This window comes from Ceratotherium simum, chromosome 38 (genome assembly GCF_057802395.1).
Source record: "Ceratotherium simum simum isolate JZ-2026a chromosome 38, ASM5780239v1, whole genome shotgun sequence".
NCBI lineage: Eukaryota > Metazoa > Chordata > Mammalia > Perissodactyla > Rhinocerotidae > Ceratotherium > Ceratotherium simum.
The window spans coordinates 9611743-9628335 of NC_141937.1; the positions used below are offsets into that span (position 1 = coordinate 9611743).

The following is a 16593-nucleotide window of genomic DNA, read 5'->3' on the forward strand; positions in this document are numbered from 1 at the left end:
ACCCAGGCGGTGACACGCCTCGGGACGCGTTCATGAACGCTGAGAGGGGAATGTCTCTATGTAGGAAGGAGGCTCGTCCCCGCAGGGGGCTTATTTTAAAGAGAGCCACAATCTGAGTGCACTCCTATCCCAGGGAGTAACGCAGTCTGGTTTCTCAGAAAGAATGAACAACTAGGGGTCAGCAAAATCTAGACTCTAGCCTCAGCTAACTTGGCTTTCTGGATCTCAATTTCCTCATTTGCAAAACGAGGGTGACGAACCTGATGGTCCCTAAGGCACTCCAAACCCTGAAATCCTAATAGTCTTACCACATACAGTAAGTGCGAGCCGAGGACCTATGATGGTGATTTTGTGTGTCAAATCAACTGGGCCACGGGGTGCCTAGATATTTGGATGAACATTATTCTGGGTGTGTCTGTGAGGGTATTTCCTGATGAGATTAATATCTAAATCAATAGGCTGAGTAAACAGACTGCCCTCCCCTATGTGGGTCGGCCTCATCCAAATCACTGGAGGCCTGAACAGGGCAAAAAGCACTGAGTAAGGGAGAATGCGCTCTTGGTGCCTGAGCTCGCTGTCTTCAGACTGGGAGGTCAGTCTTCACCTGTCTTCAGACATGAACCGGACCTTACACATCGGCTCTCCCGTGTCTCCAGCTTGCCAAATGCAGAGCATGGGGCTTCTCGGCTTCCGTAATCACATGAGCCAATTCCTCATAATAAATAAATCTCTCTCTCTATAGACAGACAGACAGGTAGGTAGGTAGGTAGATACACAGATAGATATAGATAGATATAGATATAGATAAATATCTCTTGTTGGTTCCGTTTCTTTGGAGACCCCTGACTAATACAGATTTTGGTACCAAGAGTGGTTCTAGAGGAACAGAAGGTTTAGGAGAAGTTTTCTGAATTGGTTCTGGGGTTTCTGGAATTGTCTCTCTAATCTGATTCGATTTACAGATGCTAATGACTCTATGTCCAGTAGTAAAGAGAGTACTGACAGTCCACGAAAATATGCAAAATATCTCCACTGGGTACTCCTTATCAACCACTCATAGGAAGCAAGGAGCTAAGTGACTCTGGTTATGATACTTTAGAACATTTTTGGAAAACTAACGAATACAATGAGGTTGGCTGGTTACTCCTAATGTCACTGGACAAAGTGGTGAAAGAAACGGATGAGCTCCGGGATTTGAATTCCCAGCTCAAGAGCTGCATAAATGACCTGAAAGCTTCTCTGTATGCCCTGACAAGACCTTTATCTCCTAGAGCCAGAGGGCTGGGATTGCTGAAAATCAAACCCAGAATCTCATCCGGCAACTGGCTGAATTACAAGGCAAGCTGAACTCCCAGCTTCGCAGGGTGTCTCCTGTTAAAGTGAGGACGTTGACTGGGAAAGAATGGGACCCTGTAAGTTGAGGTGGGGGTGTGTGGGAAGATCCTGATGAAGCTGAGGACACCGAGCCCCTACATTCTAATGAGCCTTCCTCGCCAGTGGAAGAGGCCTCCCTATTCCCAGTGGAAGAGGCCTCTCCACCTCTGTCTGAGGGATTAACCCTGCATTGCCTAAGGAACCAGTAATGGCCTCCTCTGAGGCAGTTGCCAAACAAGATGATGCTGATTCTGCTCAGGACCCACTCTCATCACCCCTCTTTGCTTCTAGAACTGTAAATAGACTTAAGTCCCAGCAGGTCCCTGGAGGTGAGGTACGAAGAGTGACCCATGAGGAGATGCACGACACTGCTGAAGAACTACTTGAGTTTTCTGATTTATACAGACAGAAATCCAGGGAACACGCATGGGAATGGATACTAAGGGTGTGAGATAATGGTGGAAGGAAGATAAAGTTGGATTAGGCTGAATTCATGGATCTGGGCTCACTAAGCAGAGATTCTGCACTGAACGTTGTAGCTCGGGGAGTTAGGAAGGATTCCAACAGTTTGGAATCCTAAAACATGGACCAAAAGGTGGTCCCCAGTGAGCAAATCAGAAACGCTGCACCTGCCTCAGTTTAATGTAGAGGAAGGGACTCAGAGGCTCAGGGAGACTGGGATGTTAGGGTGGATTTGTCATTTAAGACCTCTGGGAGAGGCCGTAAGACATACCTTCACTACTACTGTGAGAAATAAATTTGTGAGGGGAGCCCCAGCATCCTTAAAGAGCTCTACAGTGGCCCTTCTTTGTAGGCCAGATCTTACAGTGGAAACTGAAGTCAATGAATTGGGAAGCCAAAATGCAATAGAGGTAACTGGAACCCAGGGACGGCAGAGCCAAGTGTAGCATTCAACCGTGGAAGACAAGGTGGGTGTGGTTACCATAGGAATAGCACAGTCAAAGCAGCAACCAGAACAGTCTGACACGCAGACCTAGGGCATTGGCTAGTTGGTCATGGTGCTCCTAGAAGTGAAATATATAGGAAGCCTACTAAATTCTTACTTGATCTGTATAAGCAGAAAAGTTCTAGGTCATGTGGACAAAAGTCTAACCTGAATCATAAAAACAGAGAGTCACCTCTGTGACTGGAGCCCCTCCATCCATTTTCAGATGTGAGCCAGTTTACAGACCCAAAACCCCTTGAAGGAAGGAGAGGTTGGGTCCCTTTAAGAAAGCACCCTGGTATATTGCCAAAAATTTATACTGTTAATCATTCTCCCAGCCTTCCCCAAAGAGACCTACAGCCTTTTATCAGGGTAACTATACACTGAGGAAAGGAAATAATCAGACATTTCGGGGACTACTGGACACTGGCTCTACTGACACTAATTTCAGGAAACCCAAAACATCATTGTGGTGCACCAGTCAGAGCAGGCACTCGTGGAGGTCAGGCGATCAATGGAGTTTTAGCTCAGGTCCTTCTCACAGTGAACCCAGTGGGTCCCCGAATCCATCTTATGATTAATTTCCCAGTTCCAGAACACATAACTGGAAGAGATATACTCAGCAGCTGGCAGAATCCTCACATTGGTTCCCTGACTTGTGGAGTGAGGGCTATTATGGTGGGAAAGGCCAAGTAGAAGCCACTAGAACTGCTTCTGCCTAGGAAAATAGTAAACCAAAAGCAATAGTGCATTCCTGGAGGGATTGCAAACATTAGTGTCACAGTAAGGACCTGAAAGATTCCCACCACATCCCCATTCAACTTGCCTATTTGGCCTATGCAGAAGACAGATGCATCTTAGAGAACGACAGTGTATTATGATAAGTTTAACCAAGTAAGTGGTGACTCCAACTACAGCTGCTGTACCAGATGGAGTTTCATTGCTTGAGCAAATTCACACATCCTCTGGTACCTGACACGCAGCTACTGGTCTGGCAAATGCCTTTTTCTCCATCCTTATCAATAAGGCCCACCAGAAGAAGCGTGCTTTCAGCCAGCAAGGCCAGCAATACACCTTCACTGTCCTACCACAGGGGTATATCAACTCTCCAGCACTATATCGTAACTTAGTCTACAGAGAGCTTGATCACCTTTCCCTTCCACACGCAAATCACACCAGTCCATTACACTGATGACGTTACACTGACTGGACCTACTGAGCCGGAACTAGCAATGACCCTAGACTTATTGGTAAGAATTTGCAGGCCAGAGGGTAGAAAATAAATCTGACTAAAATTCAGGGGCCTTCTACCTAGTGAAATTTCTAGGGGTCCAGTGGTGTGGGCCACGTAAAGATAGCCCCTCTAAGGTGAAGGACGAGTTGTTGCATCTGGCCCTTCCTACAATCAAAACAGAGGCATGATGCCTAATGGGCCCCTCTGGATTTTGGAGGCAACTGTTCCTCATTTGGGTGTGGTACTCTGGCCCATTTACCTAGTGACCCAAAAAACTGCTAGTTCTGAGTGGGGCCCAGAACAAGACAAGGCTCCAGGCTGCCGTGCCAGCTGCTCTGCCACCTGGACACAGCATCCGGCAGCTCCACTGGTGCTGGTGTCCATGCAGATAGGGATGCTGTGTGGAGCCTCGGCCAGGGCCCTACAGGTGAGTCACAGCACGGGCCCCTAGGATTCTGGAGCAAGGCCTGCCATCCTCCACAGAAACTACTCTCCTTTTGAGAAACAGCTCTTGGCCTGCTCCTGGGCCCCAGTGGAGACTGAACACTTAACCCTGGGCCACCAAGTTACCGTGCAACCTGGGCTGCCCATCACGAACTGGGTGTTATCTGACCCATCAAGCCAGAAAGCTGGGCGTGCACAGCAGCACTCCATCATCAAATGGAAGTGGGAGATACAGGATCTGGCCCAAGAAGGCCCGAAGGCACAAGTCAGTCACATGAAGAAGCAGCCCAAATGCCCCGGTCCCCCCTCCTGCTCCACTATCTTCTCCTCCCAGCCTGCATCTATGGCCTCATGGGCCATAGATCATCCACGATCATCTGACAGAGGAAGAGCTGACCACCCGAAAGTAGACAGCTGCAGCACCACAGCCCCTCCCTGGGACATCCCTGAAGGACATGGTGAAGGGAAATCTTCCCCGGGGGCCGTACTTCGAGCACTGCACCTGGTTGTTCACTTTGCTTTGTAGGAGAAATGGCAAGATGTGCGATTATACACCAATTCTTGGGCTGTGGCCAACGGTTTGGCTGGATGGTCAGAGACAAGGAAGGAACATGATTGGAAAATTGGTGACAAGGAAACTTGAGGAAGAAGTATGTGGATAGACCTCTCTGAACGGGCAAAAAATGTGAAGTTATTTGTTTCCCACATGAATGCTCACCAAAGGGTGACCTCAGCAAAGGAGAATTTTAATAACCAAGTAATAGGATGACCTGTTCTGTGGATACCAGCTAGCCTCTCTCCTCAGCCACCCCCAGTCATTGCCCAATGGGCTCATGAACAAAGTGACCATGGTGGCAGGGATGGAGGCTATGTGCGGGCTCAGCACCATGGCTCCACTTACCAAGGCTCATCTGGTTACAGCCACCACTGAGCGCCCAATCTGCCAGCAGCAGAGACCAATACTGAGCCCCCATATGGCACCGTTCCCCAGGGTGATCAGCTAGCAACCTGGTGGCAGGTCGATTACACTGGACCACTTCCAACACGGAAGGGGCAGTGTTTCATTCTTACTGGAGTAGACACTCTGGATACAGATTTGCCTTTTCTTTACCCAATGCTTTGTCAAAACTACCATCCATGAACCTACAGAATGCCTTATCTATCATCATGGTATTCCACACAGCATTGTTTCTGATCAAGGAACTCATTTCACAGCAAAAGAAGTACGGCAATGGGCCCACGCTCACGGAACTCACTGGTCTGACCATGTTCCCCACCATCTAGAAGCAGCCGGTTGACAGAATGGTGAAATGGCCTTTTGAAGGCTCAGTTACAGGGCCAGCTAGGTGGCAATTCCTTTCAGGACTGGGGCAGGGTTTTCTAGGAAGCTGTATATGCTCTGAATCAGTGTCCAATGTATGGTGCTATTTCTCTCATAGCCAGGATTCATAGGTCCAAGAATCACGGGGTAGAAATGGGAGTGGCACCACACACTACTACCCCATTGACTCAGTAGCAAAATTTGTGATTCCCGTGCCTACAACCCTGTGCTCTGCTGGCCTAGAGTTCTTGGTTCCAAAGAGAGGAACGCTTCCACCAGAAGACACAACAATGATTCCACTGAACCCGAAGTTAAGACTGTCACCCGGTCACCTTGAGCTCCTCATGCCTCTGACTCAACAGGCAAAGAAGGGAGTTACTGTGCTGGCTGGGGTGACTGATCCTGACTACAAGGGGAAATTGGACTGCTACCCCACAATGGAGGTAAGGCAGAACACGTCCGGATTACAGGAGATGCCTTAGGGCGTCCCTTAGTATTACTACATCCTGAGATTACAGTCAATGGAAAATTACAACCCAATCCAGGCAGGACTACAAATGGCCCGACTCTTCAGGAATGAAGGTTTGGGTCACCCACCAGGTAAAGAACCATGAGCAGCTGAGGTGCTTGCTGAAGGCAAAGGGAACACAGGATGGGCAGTGGAAGGAGGTAGTTACAAATACCAGCTACGACCATGTGACCAGTTATAGAAAGGAGGACTGTAATTGTAATGAGCATTTCCTTATTTTGTGATGAATATGTTTGCATGTGTGTGTGTACATACATACATATAAATATATATTCTAAGCAAATATCTTTGTTTTCTTCCTTCTCTTATTCCCTTATCAAGTAATATAAGAAGTATTGACTTTATACCATAGTTTTTAAGTATTGTTAATTTTATATCATATTATTTAAATTATGGGATATCAAAGAGAACAGTAAATATCACTCAAGGACTTTATCTCCTCTTCTGGGGATGGAGTAGTGAGTTTTCGGCCACATGGTGCCCAGACATTTGAACATTATTATTAAATATTATTCTAAGTGTGTGTGAAGGTGTTTCTGGATGAGATTAACATTTGAATGGGCAGAAGTGGAAAGCAGATTGCCCTCCCCAACGTGGGTGGGCCTCATCCAATTCGATGAAGGCCTGAATACACCAAAAAAGGCTGAGTAAGGGAGAATTTGCTCTCTCTGCCTGACCATCTTCGAGGTGTTAGATCAGTCTTCTCCTGCCTTCAGACTTGGACTCAGACTGGAACTTAAACCACCAGCTCTCCCAGGCCTTGGGACTCAGCGTGGGAACTACCTCATCGGCTCTCCTAGGTCTCCAGCTAGCCAAATGCAGATCCTGGGACGTCGTAGCCTCCATAACTGCGTGAGCCAATTCCTTAACATAAATCAATATATCTATATCTGTATCTGTCCTATCAGTTCTCTTTCATATACATCTACACACACATCCTGTTGGTCTGTTTCTCTGGCAAACCCTGACTAACACCAGTACTCTACAGGAAGAAGGAAAGGGATGTGGAAATCCTAACACTGTTTCTCTTATCTCAGCCTTGGTGCATCACTTTTCATTTCTGCAAGAGTGGAGAAGGTTGAAGGTAATCATAGGTATTTGAGACAGACAGTGGCTTAAGGAAACAAGAGTTGGCTAAGGTCCCGTTGCCACTGGAGATCAGGAGAATATTAATGTCCTTCACACCAATCTTAAAGGACAGCTGTAAAACTCAAGTAAGATAATGGACATGTCTTGCGACTTCCCAAGGAAGGAAAAGAAGAGGCTGGCTACAGTTGCTATTGTCACCATCCTCATCTCCATCATCAGCAGGCAAAGAGCACCTGAATAGCCGCCCTCTCCCATAGCTTCCTCAGTCCATTCGCCACCAAAAGTTTCAGCGTAGGTCAAGAAACAAGCCTTTTGAGGCACAAGTCCCTCTGGGACAGGCTAAGCCTAACTGTCATTCACACTGTAATGTTAAGTGCCTCAATTAGATAAACATCTATCAGGAACCCTCACTGAGAAAGATCTTTACAAGGGAAAGAAGAAACAGCCTCCGTCAGGCTCCTGGTCTCCCATCCCTTGGATAAGACCGAAAAGACCGGGGTTTCTGGGAATCTTATAAAAACCAGTTGATTCCTCTGGTTCTCAGTTTTCTGTCTGTGAGAAAGGGGGTTGGACGGGACGATTTTAAAGGCATTTTCGAAGCTAAAATCATTATGGTGTGGCTCCTCCCCTCAAACAGTGCGCTGTGGGGCTGCAGGGCACCTGGGGCCCTGAAGACAAGGCAGAAGTCGACCTGCAGGCTCCCTCCTGCCAAGAGTTCGGGGTGTCACCAGAGCCGCCTCCCCGCTCCTCTGCGGCACCCCGGCCCCATGCTCACAGCTATCTCACGCCCTCCCCACCTTTCGCTGCACTGAACCATTTAGATGGCCTGTCTCCCCCGTCAGCCAGCAACTTCTGGATTCCCCAGCGCCCAGGCTGGGTCCTGGCGCACAACAGACTCTCCAGAAATGTTTGACTGCCCAACATAAGGTTTGTGGTCAAGGCTGCCTGGTGCTGCCAAGCTGAACTCAGGCCCTGGCTGCCGTGTGGGGCAGGACCAGGGTGACCCCTCCGCCCAGCAGGTTCAGAGAGAAGCAGGGCTTCACCCTCCACAATGGGGCCCTTGGCGGGTGAGAGCAAGTGCGTACAGCTGGGTTTGGCTGAGAAGCCCTGCACCAAGACAACCATAAATGATAAAATGATCAAAGAGTGCACCTCACCTCTGATCCCGACGAAGACGGTCAGGCCAAAACAGATGAAGAAGACGACGAACACGAGGACAAAGTGGCGCTTGGAGAGCGTGTACAGCCGCATGGGCGCCAGCCTGCGGAGCAGAAGCCAGTGGGTGAGGGGCAGGCAGGGAGGGCTCCGTCCCCAAACCAGCACCACACACAGGCCGCACTGGGCCTCCCCCTCCCCACCTGCAAGCCCTCACCTCTGAAGCCGACCTACTCTGAAATCAGGCGACCCGCCTGACAAAACAGCCCCAATGACCTCAGGGACCACTGCAGGGGTGGGTGACATTCTGGAATGTTCTGGGTCAAGCGCTTGGTGAAGGCCCCTGTCACCCTGGTCTGCATAGAGCCAGCCAAACCCACTCCTGAGGGCAGGAGACCATGCTGTGGCTTCCACACCCCTCAGCGCATGTTTCACCATACACATCAGTGGTGGCCAGACCCCCTCCACAGCCATCCCACCTCCAGCCGCCAGAGCAGAGCCCAGGTGGGTGGAGGACCCTACTTCACTCACACATGCAGCTTTAACTGTTAGCTGTCACGATCAAGCCCAGACTGGGAATTCCAGGTGCCACCAGCATCACATTTTTCTATCTGGTCTTCTCCCAGCCCACAGTTTTATTTTTCCTGTCCAGGGACCCTCACAATCTAAGACCCCTCCCTTGTGTCACCCCATCACAGTGAAGCCCAGCCTGGCTTTCACCGTGGGACTCTGATGCAACTAGGCAAGCTGCCTGCAGTTTCCCGTGACTTACATCAACATGGAAACCTATTCAAGGATCCATCCTACACTCACCTATCAGGTCCCCTCCTGGTCATCCCTACTCTCTCCTCTGGTCAGAACAAAACGGCAGTGGGGTTGGGATCATTTCTCCTTTAGAACTCCCTACATCAGGGGCTGGCAAACAAAAGACAAATCCGTAAAGGACCAGATGATATGTGCTTGAGGCTCACGGGCCACACTGTCACAAGTCCTCGAAGCTGCCTCCGTAAGCAGCCCCAGATGTGACACAAACGCACGTGCGTGGCTATGTTCCAATTCAACCCTACTATAGAGAGGGGGCCGGCCAGGTTTGGCCTGTGGGTGGCTGAAGCCTACCCTGTAACCTAAAGAGGAGAATCACAAACCCAGAAATGGGGGCTGGGGGGTGTTTTGCTTTGCTTTTCACGTTCTTTTTATTCCCCTAGCATTTCCTGGTCTTGGAGCTGAGACAGCAGGAAGGAATTTCTCACGCCTCACGAACAGAAGGCAACACACACACTCACTCACACACACACACACACCACCCCCCCGCCGAGGAGGAGAAACAGGATCTGAACCGGAAACACAGGGAAAGGTTATTTGCTCTGTGGTATGAAGCTCACACGGGATGTGCACATGCACAAGCTCCCTTACGTGGCGGAAGATTCCAGCTGCTGAGCAGGAAAGCAGCTGGCGGTATCTCAGGGCAAGGGTGGGGCCCATCGGCCACCTCGCCCTGACGTGGCTTTGCTGATACTCAGTCAGCTCTCGCCAGCAGGGCCTGGCAGGCCTTTGGGCGGGCACACTTCCAGATCAGTGTCACTGTGTTCCCTGAACGATGGAACCAGTGAGGAGACGAGGGAATGAGTGCCTCCATCTTTCCCTTTGCGACTCAGCTCCAAACACTGAACCATGAACAACCCTGCTGTGCATGAGAAGCGAGAGCTAGCGGAGTAAGTGGGCTGATTCCAACTCGGGTTTTAGACCCGAAAGATTATAGAGGCCTGAGAGCCTTAAAAAGTTAGAGCCAGAAATTACCTCAGGGAGGAAGTCCCACCCCTTCGATGTGCCCAAGGGGAATCTGAGGTCCAGAGACAGCAGGACACTTGCCAGAGATGTCACAGCTCTGCCCGTTGGCAGCAGCTGCCGCTCCCCAGGAAGGAGGCTCTGGGAAGCAGGACAGAGCTGAGGGACCCACCTCCAGGAATGCCCTCCTGGGGGAAGCCCTGTGGAAGGTAGGGCTGGCACAGGACAAGGCCTCCTTGGTCATTTCTCTGTTGTCCCCAGGTGTGGAGGCTGCTACGTGGTTGCTTAGCATGGTCTGCTTAATACATTTCTGTTTTACTACTCTGCAGCAGGGAAGATTTCTACACAGCTGCATAGAGCTTTGTCACTCTGAAAAAACACTACACAAGCTAAACGGACTAGATGCTGGGGGAGGCAAACAAAGCCTGCAGTTAACAGCAGCGCACCAACGCTGACCTCTCAGCTCTGATAAACGTGCCATGGTTCCAAGAGGCGAACACGAGGGGAAACTGGGCAAAGGGTGTGCAGAAACCCTCTGCACTGTCTTAGCCACTCCTCTGTAAATCTGAAGTTGTTTAAAAACATTGCACAAAGTCATCCACGGCACCCCATTCTGCTGTTCTCGGGGCCAGCTGCCCCAGGAGTGGGCCTGGGGCCAAGGCTCTGGAGCACCAAGGGCTCCCCAGCAGAGGCAAGAGTACAGAAGAGCTTCTTGGAAGCAGAGAAAAACAGAATAAGAACAATTATATTTCAATTTTCTATTTTTAAAACACATTATTGATAAAACACATTACCTACAATTTACTGTAAAAGCACGGTTATTTAGCAGGTGAGAAGGAATGCTGAAAAAGAGGCTTAAGAAAGGGAACAACGGCACAAGACCAAATTTCTGCAGCATACAACCCAACAGGGTAGTTCCCAATTCTCCTCAGAGGGCTCAGTAACATCTATTGTTTCCCCTTCCTCAAAACTTCCACCTAGGTGCCAGCCTGGTGGCGTGGTGGTTAAGTTCACATGCTCCACTTCGGCGGCCTGGGGTTCGTGGGTTAGGATCCCGGGTGTGGACCTACACACCGCTTGTCAAGCCATGCTGTGGCGGCAACCCAATACAAAACAGAGGAAGATTTGCACAGATGTTAGTTCAGAGCCAATCTTCCTCACACACACAAAAAAAAAAACCTTCCACCTAAATCCAATTTATTAGAAAATTTCCTGGTTCAACAATCAAGCCTCATCCACCTCAATGGAAAAAAGACACAGAGAAAGGAAAATCAGTCCCCTGCTTGAAAAAAGGCCATCCCCACTGACCTGGGCCTGCAGGGGACAGGGTGGGCAAGAAGCCTCTCTTTCCGCTCTGTCTCGAGTCTCCTGGCAGACAGTAAACCTCTTTAGGCATCCTCACTCTGGGAGTCTGGGATCCAGAGACCCTCGCCACCCACAGGGTGTCATGGGCAGCAGGACAGCACCAAGACATGAGGACACCCTCCTCGCCATGGTTCTTTCTGCCCTCAGTGTCTAAGAGCTTTGAAGCAGTTCACCAACAAAGCAGAGACTTCTGAAACCTCAGGAATGTCACCCTACTCCACGCAAACCACAGGTCTAGGCTCAAAACAACAAAACTTTGAGATGCCAACATAAAAAAGGAAGAGGCAGCGGCCAGGAGACAAGGCTGTGGTGTGAGAAGAGCTTGGGACGTGCTCTCCTCAGCTGGTTTCACATCACACCTCGCACTCCCAGCCGCCTCCCAGCCCACTTCCTGCCCTGAGCCAGGCACCCAGTGATTTCTCTGCCTACTTTCCATTTCACCTCCCTGCTGAAATGCCAACGTGTTTCTAACAACCAAGAGAACCTAAACTAACCAACACCTGGGTAAGTCCTGGTGAGCAGACAGCCTTGGTCACCAACAGGAGGAACAGTTCTGTAAATGCTCAGAGGCAAGACTGGGATGCAGAAAATACACACAGCCGGCCACCAAGAGGCCTTGGACCCTGAGGCCTGAACCCACCCTCAATCTCCTCGTCCACTCTCACCCACCCTTCTGGGGCAACTCTCCGCCCACGTTCGGGACCCCACACTGTGCAGGCTCTCCAACGCGGGCTAGCCTGCTCCTCTTCACCAGTCCTTCCCACCTCCAGAAACCAACCCAACCTCCTGCCCACCACTGACCCCACTCTGAAATAGTGTCTCCCAAGACACTTTCACTTAGAAGTCCTACATCACTTTACAGTCAATGGGTTTAAAACTGAACCCATTAAAAAACAAAGTAACATAAATGAAATACCTGCTTCCACTGCCCCCTTCCTGCCTCCACCCTTTCTCCAGCCCTACATCCTGAAACCTTGGGGTCACCTCCGATGCCCGTCTCTCATTCATCCCACACATCTGGCCAGCCAGGAAGAGGTGACGCCCTGCTTCCCAAATTCTCTTCATCCCAGAACACTAGTCTTGGGGTCCAAGCCCTCAACGACTCCCACCACAAGTATGGCAATAGCCTCCCAGACACGTCTTCCTCTGTGGGTGGTACAGCACGTTTAACACGCCACCCCTGCACAGAAAGTCTATGTGGCCCCCACAGCAAACTCAATCGAGTTTAAACTCCTCCTCCTTCATAGCTTTCAAGGTCCCCCCAAATCCTACCCTGCACGTATCCTACGAGTTACTACCTCCCTTAGTCATCATAGCTATCTTCTGAGGTGGGTACTAGTGCCCCCATTTCACAGATGAGAAAGCTCAGGCTGAGACAGGTAGGTAACTCGCCCCAGATCACAAAGTACCACGTGGCAGAGGCAGCACTGAAACCCCAGCACCACACTCCAGAGCTTGAATTCTATGACGCCTCCCAAAGTGGTCGAGCCAGACTCCAGACCAGCCCACTCACACACTGCTCTCCTGATATGAAATGCTCTCTCCTCTCCCCACCAAATCATCTAAATCTGACCCAGACTTCAGGACTCACCTGTATGTCCCATCGTCTCCATGAAGCTTTCCCTCACTTCTCCATCACAGCTGCCCACGTTTCCGAACCACGACAACAGATGTGGTCTGCACTACACACGTGAGCGCCTGAAGACCAAGTACCCATCCATCTGAGGGACACCCGGCTCAGCATGTGGAAGGCACTCAGAAAACACCTGCTCAACTCGACTTGCATTAGTTGTCTCAAAAGTGTTCATGCTGTTCCCTCAAGCTTGTGGTGAGACGCTAGGGGGCAGGACAGGGCTCCTCACTGCCCCCTACCCCCTGGCCAGGTCAAGGACAGCGGCTGATGAGATCTCTCTAAACACCCAGGACGGATGTCTTCCCACAGCATCTTACCAGCTCATGACGGCTGTCTCCTTTGGCTTTTCTTGAAGGGTCCATGCATCAGCCTTCCTCTCCTGGTCCACGTATCTTTTCACACTCAGGCATCTAATACACACACTCTAAACTTCCGGCCCAGTTGGAGCCCCCAGGTCCCTGGAAGACCTTTCAAATGCAATGGAACAGACTGTCCCCTTAGCATCACCTCGACTCTCTAGGTTCCTTCTAAATTAATCTCCATTTCATGGGTGATTTAAAATACCACAGAAAGATGTCCTAGAGACATCTTTCCTTTACCGGAAAGCCAACACAAAATACTGCAGCCATGATCCAAATCACTGTAGAGTCTGCCTTCCCTTCATTAAGCACATTCATGACCACTTCCCAAGGCAACTCCAACCTTCTGGGTGCTCAGGCCAACAACCGGGGAGTCATCTTTGACATCTGTCTTTTTCTCACTCCTCACGTCAATCCATCAACAAGGCCTTCAAAATATATGGAGACTCAACCCTTCTCCCTTCTCCGGTGGAGCCTCTGCCTTCTTTCCTGGACTGCAGTAGCCTCCCTGGTCCTCCAGCTGCTCTGTCCCCACAGTCTGCTCTCCCCCCAGGCACTCCCATGAAAGGCAGTATGTTCGTTCTCAGTTCAAAACTCCCCAGTGACCTCACTGTCACTCAGAGTGATAGCTCAACACTTCACAACCAACCGTCACTGGCATGCCTGTTACTCGTATATGGGTGTTTGTGTATTTGTTTTAACACAACCCTCCCACTATCACCCCCACTTCATTCTAAAGAAGGCACAGGAGCCACAGGAGATGAAGGGATTTTCTTTGGGGCAGGGCAGAAGCACACCTGCTGTCTGTCCAGGGCCATTCCTGCCCCCTCCCACCCTGATCCCCTGCCCACGAGACGAGCCTCCGTAAGATGCTGGAAACGCCAGACCCTCGCCTTCCCAGCCTTCCTGCCTGCTAGGGCGCAGAACCTGAGGGAAATCAGTCAGGCGCGGCTGGAAAAGGCTTTCCTGCCTAATGAAGAGATGGAAGAGAAGAAAACCTCCTTTGACTTCAAGGGACATAACTGTGTGCATGTGCTGCCTAAGTGGCTGCAGCCACACCACACCTAGGACGGGGGACACCACCAACAGGCCCCGGACAGAGAGCCGAGACATGGAAACCACCTAGGTCACAGGGACATGGAGCTGCCGAATAACCCTGGACACGACCACCTCATCTTCTGGACACTTCTGTTCTTTAAGTCACTTCTCACGAGATACTCTATTAGAACCAAAAGCTTCCCATCGATACTCATACCCAAAAAGTAAACCAAAATTAAAAATTAAACTCAAGATACAAAGTCACACAGGCAGGGAAACCTCCTAGCTCAAGGCACCTGCAACTGTCCTCTCAGAATGTGAGACAGTCACCAACCATCCCCGTCACTTAAGCACTGCCCTTCCTACTTCCATCAATGAGTCCCTCCATCCTTGCCCTCCCTCCACTCCTGAAGCCACCCTGAGAAAGCAACTGTCTCCTCGACTACAGGACAGGAGGCGCATGCCTGTTTCTCATCATAGGTGACAACCATTCACACATTTCCATGGCTCCCCCCAACCGGGAGCTCCCCTCCGGCCCCTCGGTGCCTGAGATTCCTTCCATTTCTACACGCTCTTCCCTGGTTTTATGCTGGATTCCTCCATGTTCTCCTATATTCCCTGCTATGATAAGTTCTCGACCACCGAAATGCAAAATTTAACTTTTTTCTCCCAATGTTGCCTTTTAATGTTTTCTGTGGCTCTGGCCTTTGTCCTCTATGTCTGCGAACCAGCCAAAGCCGCTCCCAGCAGGCGCCTTCCCCCAGTAGAGCCGTCTTCCAGGCCACACACTGCAGCCGGATGCCCCTTCCTCCCGGATCAGCCAGCTGGAAAGCCAGTGCAGTGTCCCCAACAGGGCCGCTGAGTGCTTCGGAACTGCCAGGGCCAACGCTACTTTTCCCACTAAGCACTTCTCCCTCCCCTGCAGGCCTCGTGAGAGTTCCCAAAACAGCCCTAGAAAGAGAAGTGGGAGAGGCCAGCACTCCGTGAGCCTGCCTCTTCAGGGGCCTGAAGGAGAGGGACCGGGAAATGGACAGAAGGCGAGCAAGCAAAGGATGCGAGAAAACACCGCAAAGTGCCGTCTTTAAGCACCAGCCAGACAGAGAAAGAGGAAAACCCAGCACCGACAGTCTCTGCCCTTCCCAGGACCCCAATGACACCAGCACACGCAGCGGGGCAGGAGAGAACGGCGGCCAGGAGGCCGACGGGTTTCTACTGACACATATTTATCTCGTCTCATCAAGTCACTAATACAGGAGGCAGATAACCCTGAAAACACTTCAGAATTACAAATTTTGCCCCCTGTTCAACTCATACCTAGATTTCCCACTTTAGAATGAAAAAATGAGAATCTGGCTAGCGGAAAGAAACCTTCAGTCTCTCAGTCCATTCTCACATTTTAGTTAAGATTTTATTTTTCTCATAATCTGTATAAAAATAATCTCTTCTCCCGTGGTCCAGGGCACTGGCCTGGTGCCTGTCGGGCTGGATCAAATCCCGGCTCCCCCACTTCCTAGGCGGACGACTGTGGGCAAGCTAAACACCACTCGGGGCCTCCGTGTCCTCATCTGTAAGTCAGACACACACACAATACCTGCAGGGTTGCAGAGAGGCGTAAATGAAATAATGAGATGCTCAGAACAGTGTGGTAAGCACATAGGAAGAACTCAACCATGTGAGTTCTTAGAAGATAGTTGTGTTTTTCTCTCCCTCTACTTTTTCTTTTTAAAAAAATCTCAGTTTTCATCCCACCAATATCTCTGAAGACCGGCTGTGTGAAATCTCCCCTCCTCCAGTTCAGAACCCAAGCAACTGCAGGAAAGTAGAGGAGGAGCTGGTCTTCCCTAAACATCTACTTGGTACCAGGCTGGGAGCCTCCCTGTGAGGCCAGTGTCATCAGCCCATTTCACATATGGGAAAATAGAGGCTGGGGTAGTATACACCTACTGAGGTCCCAGTCAGCAGGAGGCGGAGATGGGATCTGAACCCACAAGGTCAGGGGTGGAAAGGAGGCCCACTGCTTCCTTACATTCACTCTTTGGCCCCCTCACCAAAATCTTTCCTTTTTAAACAACCTACCAGCTAATGAGTTTCAGGAAGAAGAAACTCCGAGGGAAGAACAGAATAAGAACTCTGAAATTTCAATCAGCCAACTTGAATATATTACAAATTATTTATCTTTAGCTCTTCAAAAAAGCCAGTACGCAAACATTCAAAGCCCAACAAACTCAAAACGTATTTTAACGAACAATGTTCTAAGCTCCTCAAGGAAACATGAATGCATGTGTATCCTTGCCAGGCCACCAAGCCCAGTGACTCACACC

The 16593-nt window shown here is 50.2% G+C and overlaps 1 protein-coding gene across 5 annotated transcripts in view; it reads right to left on the reverse strand.

The window, feature by feature from the left end:
* The window catches only part of TMEM181 (transmembrane protein 181), a 76109-nt gene that overhangs the window by 36394 nt on the left and 23122 nt on the right, over positions 1-16593 (reverse strand). For 3 of the 5 annotated variants that reach the window (XM_004444117.3, XM_087425081.1, XM_087425083.1), the window contains exon 2: positions 8095-8198. The exons of 1 other annotated variant lie outside the window; for it this stretch is intronic. In XM_004444117.3, the coding sequence (XP_004444174.2) occupies positions 8095-8198 (104 nt within the window). Of the gene's footprint in view, positions 1-8094; positions 8199-13192; positions 13251-16593 lie in introns of those variants that run through there. One more of the 5 variants, XM_087425082.1, reaches the window with a different exon arrangement.